Raw genomic sequence first — 6,950 nt, forward strand, 5'->3', positions numbered from 1 at the left:
AACTCACTCTTTCCCCCGCCACACACACATCATTCTAACCCATAAGTTCTTGTTCTTCCCCACTCCCCATATCCATAGCCCTAAATGGAGGTATGTGTCAGGACAGGAAGAAAGATATTGTGGCTGCTAACAAGGTGTGAATGAGGAGATACTGAAGAGATAAAACTCTCTTTTGAATGGCTATTTCACTCTTTTGCTCTTAAAAAATGATCAACTGAGTTTTTAAATTAATTTTTATTGGAGAATAGTTCTTTTACAATGTTGTGTTAATTTCTGCTGTGCAGCAAAGTGAATCAGTTATACGTATCAACTGATTTTTTTTTTAATGACTCGATTCTTTGATTACTTAGACTCTTGATACTAATGCTAGTCACTTCCTGTCTAGATCAGGGATGGCAGAAACTTCAGGGGCCACGGGAGTAGAGTGGGGTTAGCCAAGGAAGGCTTGCTGGGGGAGAGTTCTGAGAAGTGAGCTAAGCCTGCATTAGAAAAGTGGAAATCAGAACCACAAAGACCCTTGTAAACCAGAACCCCAGTACTGGATTATAGGGCCTGGACATACCTCCTCAGGGTTAAGCAAGTGTCCACTGAGATCAGTTTATTTGATTGCTCTTTTGTAATTTTAAATTAGCTTCTCCTCCAGTAAGGCTTATTGATGCCCTCAATAAGGAATGCTTCCAAATATCCATCCCAAATATCCAACAGGTTAAAGAACCTCTTAACAAGACTTTCATGTTCTGATCACTTCCTACTTCCCCATGTTCATCTCCTGCCACCTTCTCCCTAAAACACACACCCCCACACACACATGCATAAATACACATAATTCTCCAACCACTTTCAATTATTTGCAGCTCTACAAACACACCATGGTCTTTTATGTCTCTTTGCCTTTGCACCCTCAGCCTGCATGCCCTACCCCTCAATCTTTTCACATCTCTACTTGGTGAAATCTTGCTCTTCTTTCAAGATTCAGCTTCCTCCTCTGAATTCCCAGTGTTTCATAGAGCACTTATCACATTGCACTGTAATTTATGTGTGTACCCACCTGCCTCTCTCTTTTTTATAATTTCAGTGACTTTGCAGTAATAACATGGTGAAGATAATACTAAGAAGAAAAGGATGAAGTATGTTGATGTTATTCTGGTTAATAGTTCAAAAAGAAATGGGAAATTGCATTGTGACTGAATATGTATCAAGTAGAAGGATGGGAGGGTAGAGTTGTTATCAGTTCTAAGCCTTAGCAGTAAAGGGTAACTGATGAAGGGTAAGGACCTAATGAGAAATAAACCTCCTGGGAATAATTCACACCAGACTTGCAGAAAACCAATAGTTTTAGTAGGCAGATGAGGGACTTATAAAAATTGAATTGTATGTTAGTGCTGGAATGGCTCTTAGGGAGGTAAGAACCTGCTAAAAACTAGAATTCAGCAATTTTGAGAATTTGTCTTAAACTTTCTTCAAAGAGATTTCTTGATGCTAATAGTACCACTTGTTTAGTTAGGCTAAAGTGAGCATGGCCTGCCTGCTGCCACCAGAGCCCATCAGCCTGTCTAGCTATGTTGGTGCAGGAGGTGCATCTGGGTGAGTCTAACAGTATGCTGACCCTTATAACCTGGAATGGAGGCCCACACGAGTCCCTTTCCCTCTCTAAAACTAGCCCAGGACTTTGAGGGTATACACTCATCAGAAACAGAACTGAAAGTCTTTTAAAATTTAACATTAAATTCATGATGAATAATTACAACTTGACCCTTAAATGTTGCAAAGAGCTTAGTACCAAATAACCTTAAGTACCAAAAAATTGCCTGTGCTGAAATACATGTTGGGTGGATTTATATGAAAAGCTAAGGACGACTAAATTCAACTTCCAAACATATACCTCAAAGTAGTAAGTAACAGGTTTCTCCTTCCTTACTGAAATCTGTGAGGGGAAGGAAGCCATCAGAGGGAAGGCCTTGTGGTTACAAGGATGTGCTGTTTTAGACTGATATGGCAGCCACCACACTTTATAAGCCACGGTAAGACAGAGGGGTGCAGAGATGGCTTTGTAGGGTGTCCACGTGATGGGAAGCAGGAGAGACCAGGGATGGATACGCCTGGAGAGGGGGCAGTAGCCACCCCCTCCCTCAGCTCTCCACAGCACTGGTCTCAGGGGTTCCCTGACTCACAGCAAAGTGGGAAGCGGGGGTCTCGAGTGTGTCCCTGTGCTCTGGGAAGGCCTGTGGCTCCTTTAATTCCAGGACCACCCGGCTGAGAAGGCCTTTGAGCAGCTGCATTTCTTGGAGCAGAAGGTCCACGTCGGGTTTTAGGGCTCCAGTGGTTTGTTCCAAGGGGGTCAGCGGAGAGCAGGCCGGTGGCCCAGCAGTGGGGGCTCCGCCCGCGGGGAACAGCAGCCCGGCTGAGGTGGTGTTAGGGACGGAGGTGACCGACGGGACCGATCCGGACAGCGGGGGCTTTCTGAAGGAAAGCGGCTTGTTACCGGGCGTCAAAGCCGCGGCCTGTGGGACCGGGACGGTGGTGGACGCCACGTCCAGGGGAGAACCTGTGAACGCAACACACAGAGAACCGCACGGCTGAAATCCTTCTCCCAAGGGCTGCGGGATAAGGAGGCGGTGGGAGAGAAGCGCCGGGCCGGGGAGGGGAGTAAGGGGAGTGAGGAGGGTGGGAACAGAGGTGGAGAGGAGGGAAGGAAGGGGGAGGTGGGCGGAGACGGGGAATGGAGATAGAAGGCGCGGGGAGAAGGGGGGCGGGGGAGACAGGCGTTCCAGAGGGACGGACGCGGGGCTACCCGCCCGGGTGGGCTTCCGGAAGGGCAGTCACTCACCCCGCCCCGGAAGCTGCAGCCAAGGGCTGCGTTTCCGGACGCTGCGGCTGGCGGTAGCAGCCTCGCACCAGTGCGATTCCAGCTCCTCGACCTCGGGCTCGGGGACGGTGTACTCGGCGCCCCAGTCGAAGCGGCGCACGGCGCGACTGTACTTGTAGAAGGCGAACTGCAGCGGCGTGTCGCGCTTCTGAGGGTGCAGGAGCGTCTCGCACCGCAAGACCACTCCGCCGAGCGCCGCGCCGCGAGCCTCCACCCGGCCCATCACCCTCAGCACCGGCGCCTGGAACAGCTCTGCGGAGAGGGAGCCCAGTGGCTAAGGATGCACTTTAGGCCGGCGCAAGGGTCCCAGGGAACCAGGTCCGGCTGGTTCACGGTCCCACGACCCCTCTCCCGGTTTCCCACAAGGGACCGTAGCCGACCAGGGAGGAGGTTGTGAGTACACGTGGAGGGAGGAAAGTCTTTTGAAATGTGGGGAACGAGTCCACGAGGGAGGGGAGAGCTTGAAAGGAGGCAGGACCAGGTATGACGCTTCGTGTCACCTCCCGACTGACACCCAGCTCGGGTTCACCAGCCTAGAAGGGGGTCGCTGCGCCTGCTTCGCAAGACGCTCAGGAGCAGTTGCCTCGCCCTAGTCCCACAGTGATCCCATCTACTGCCTCTGTCTTTCTGGCTGGGGCTGCGGAGAGAGCTGACCCCAATATGGGGGTCTCTACCCGGAGTAAGAAGCTGGATGTGTATCGGGGAGAAGGGACACCTGCCCCCACGCAGGCTACAGATTAAGGGCGCCTTCACTGAGGAGGAAGAGAGGAGAACGTGTACTTGGTCCCGCAGAGAAATCCGCCATGTGCCAGCTACTGTAACCTCCGCCCCTCCTTTCCCCGCCTGGTTTCTGTCCCAGAATTTCCCAGGGCTCCTTTGCCTCCCTCCCCGGCCCCAAGTCCCACCTTGCACGGTCACGGCCACCTTGGCGGAGAACATGGGCGCGCTCTCCACCGGGATGCGCATGGTGCCAGAGCACTGGTAGCGCCCGCTATCGCTGGCGCGCGCCTGGGGCACCGTGTAGTTGGCGCTGGAGTGGAAGTAGCGCACGGGTTGGCCATCGTGGTAGTAGTGAAGTTTGTAGACGACCTTGTCGTACCAACCGCGGCAGCGCATGACCAGCGGCTCGCCCTCGAACACCGCAGCATAGGGTACTTGCAGGATCAGCCAGTCTACGACAGTCAGCACAGACAGACTCCAAGAGAAAGTCCAGCCCTTGGGGTCTCCCATACTTCTCCGCCTCCCTGCTCCCCCCTCCTCCCCCTTTCTCCTCTCCAACTCCCTCTCCCCTTACTGGGCACCCCAGGAGCCTCAGAACAAGAAGCATCAGAAGATGAGGGGGAAGGAAAGGGGAAGGCCAGCCTTTTATTAGGTACTAAGAAGACAAAGATGCCTGAGACTGGCTTCCAGCCTCAAAGAGTAATGCCCATCAGAATCCAGTTTAAACTCCTTAGGATGGTATCAGGGCCTTCCTGACCTGCCCCCTGCCTGCCTTTTCAGCACCATCTCAGGATTCTCCCCTGCCCCATGTCTCCTTTTCTCTCTCCACCTTCCATTCCTAATGCAGGCTAAGTCCATACATACTGGACTGCTGGGAGAACTGGCCCTGCTCTGAGCCCAGAGGCTTTGTACCTGCCAAGAAGACCCCTTCACCTGCTGTAGTTGAGACCTACTTACTTGCAGATCTGGGCTTAGATCCTGTCTCCTTGAGAAAACTTACCTGACCCCACCCCCAGCCTTAGGCACCTCCCCCAGCACCCTTATTTACCTGATCACCATCATCATCATAGCCAACACTTACATAGCCCTGGTGTCTGCTAGATGCCACTTTAGGTGTTTTACATCGAGAAAGAACTCTGCAAGTGATAGCCACAATCTCTGTGCTACTCACAGTTCTGCAAGCAGTAACTACTGTCTATCATATTCAATATCTTATCTGTACTCGCTATCAAGATACCCCAAACAAGAAACCACAGAGTATGGATGTGAAGTATAAGTGCTAATCGGAACACTGAGTGATGATCTTTAAATTCTGAATGCAAAATATAGCCTACCAGGCTAAAATGACATCATATTCCCTACAAAGTAGCCAATCCTGTGCCCTAATGAACAAATTACTGTTATTTCCTGTTATTTCCTTATCCTGTTTGGAAATCCTTTATCCCTCAGGGAATTAGTTTCTTAATTGACTCTTATGTACACATGTGTACATGTCTATAATAAAATTTTGCTGAAGTGCTTTCTTCATCTGCTTTTTTCTTTGAAAACCTATCATAATTCATTTTTAATCTTCACAACAACCAAAGAAATAGATACTGTCATTGGCCGTATTTTAGTGATGGGAGGCATGGAGAAGCATCACACTGTTCAAGCAGGAGTAATTCCCCCAGCTGCATGCAGCCTGCCCAGGGACCCTCACTTTTCCTGCTTTGCTTTGCCCTTTCTATCCCTACCCAACCCCCCTCCTCAGAAGTTCTCTATTCAGTATACCAGGTCCTTGGAGCCTCTTCTCTTCTGAGCTACTAAATGAACAGAAATGTTTATTTAGTGTCCATTGTGGCAGGATGGTAAGGGGACCTTTGGGGCCACGCAAGGCTTACTGCATCTCTCACATAGTGCCAAGCAGGTCCCTGCCTGCCCCCAGAGACTCAATATAACCCCCTCCTTCCTGCCCCAATGGGAGTGGCCCAGTGTCCTCCCCACAGGAGGGCCATCACTACCAGAGGACATGTGTGCTGCCCCTCCCCCGTGCTCAAACACTCACCATTGGATACGGAGAGGTGGATGGGGTCACTGACAGGTGCTCCCCGTGTCTGGCATCGATACACCCCTGGTGTCTGCACCTCGATGCTCTTCTTGTGAGAGGGCAGGAGTAGGTGGCCCAAATACCAGAGAGTGCTGATGGGTCGGAGCTCCAGGAGCAGAGGGTGGTACCCATCACACCGCAAGGTTACCCTTTCCCCCTTGAAGATTGTGGTCCAGGGTGGGTGTAGAGACAATATGGGCTTCTCCAGAGTAGCTGGGAAGGTGGGGTATGGGAGGGGGCAATGTGAAAAAGAGAATCAAGGTGAGGTGCCCAAAGATGAGGTCTGAGGTTGGGAAATCTCAGAAAACGCTAGCTTCCAGGACCCATCCCTGCGAGAGGAGAGACCACATTGGGCTACAAACTAGTCTCCTGGTCAGCAGCATTTCTAAGTGGCAGTGCCTACAGGCAAACTGAGTCACTGAGATTGAGGAGCCATGAGAAGAGTCACTACCCCAGAACAGCTAAGAAGTGGGGAGTACCCAAGCAGGTCACTTGGGATGGTTGGAGTGGAAGTTGTAGAAAATTTGGATGAGGGATGTGTAAGACTCACCAGCTTGCCCACTGCTTGGAACTGCAAAACAAGAAATAAAGAAGCAAGAAGAAGGAGAATGTTGGAGATGAGAGGAAAGAAAGGGACTCTCTTGACCATAGGAAAGATTCAACCAGTCTCAAGACCTGTTTTTCTTCTGCCTTTATTTCTCTCAGCTCTCAGAAAGCCCCTTCCTCTTTTCCTCTCCAAAAATAGGTAACGAATCAAGGATTGAATATTCACCCAACACACACACACACACACACACACACACACACACAGAAATACCCTGGCCCCCACTCTTCCCCACACCCAAAGTCCTATGCCACTGTTACCTCATTGAGGACTCACCCAGGAGCAGGAGGGCTGTCAGTTCCCACATGATGGATCTGTCAGCAGCAGCTGTAAACCAATGGGGATGCACTGGCGTGGGATGGGGGAAGAGAGAGAGAGAAGATGGCCAGTGCTGACCACTGAGTACTCGGAGACACTGCTGCTTCTCCCACCCATTTCTAATTCCTGAAGACGGTGGACTGGAGAGAGCAGGAGACAGGCTGGATACGTGTCACTCTCAGGTGTCCCAAGGACCAAACATTGTCCCACCTACAACCCCTGAAGCCACCTCACATCTCAGGCCAGCCTCAACTCCTGTAGAGAAGGCCTGCTGAGCAGAGTCTGTGCCCTTTTCAGCCCACGAAAGCCACACAGAACCCCAGACTCTGGCAGGTGACATCCCACCTCCTCCCCAT

At 51.2% G+C, this 6,950-nt stretch overlaps 1 protein-coding gene across 2 annotated transcripts; it reads right to left on the reverse strand.

Annotated features, from left to right (window-relative positions):
- Positions 1-2,129: 2,129 nt before the first annotated feature.
- Positions 2,130-6,622, reverse strand: FCRLB (Fc receptor like B). Of its 2 annotated transcripts, XM_007120741.2 has the most exons (6): positions 6,553-6,622; positions 6,223-6,243; positions 5,631-5,885; positions 3,772-4,038; positions 2,828-3,118; positions 2,130-2,545 (listed from the first exon to the last, which is right to left on the reverse strand). In XM_007120741.2, the coding sequence occupies exons 1-6, from the start codon at positions 6,581-6,583 to the stop codon at positions 2,130-2,132; spliced, it is 1,281 nt and encodes a 426-aa protein (XP_007120803.1). In that variant the 5' UTR covers positions 6,584-6,622. The 2 variants fall into 2 exon arrangements, with proteins under 2 accessions (XP_007120803.1, XP_007120805.1); XM_007120743.2 differs by lacking the exon at positions 6,223-6,243 and having other exon boundaries at positions 2,391-2,545; positions 2,828-3,014; positions 6,553-6,583.
- Between the last annotated feature and the right edge of the window lie 328 nt (positions 6,623-6,950).

This window comes from Physeter macrocephalus, chromosome 4, assembly GCF_002837175.3.
Source record: "Physeter macrocephalus isolate SW-GA chromosome 4, ASM283717v5, whole genome shotgun sequence".
NCBI lineage: Eukaryota > Metazoa > Chordata > Mammalia > Artiodactyla > Physeteridae > Physeter > Physeter macrocephalus.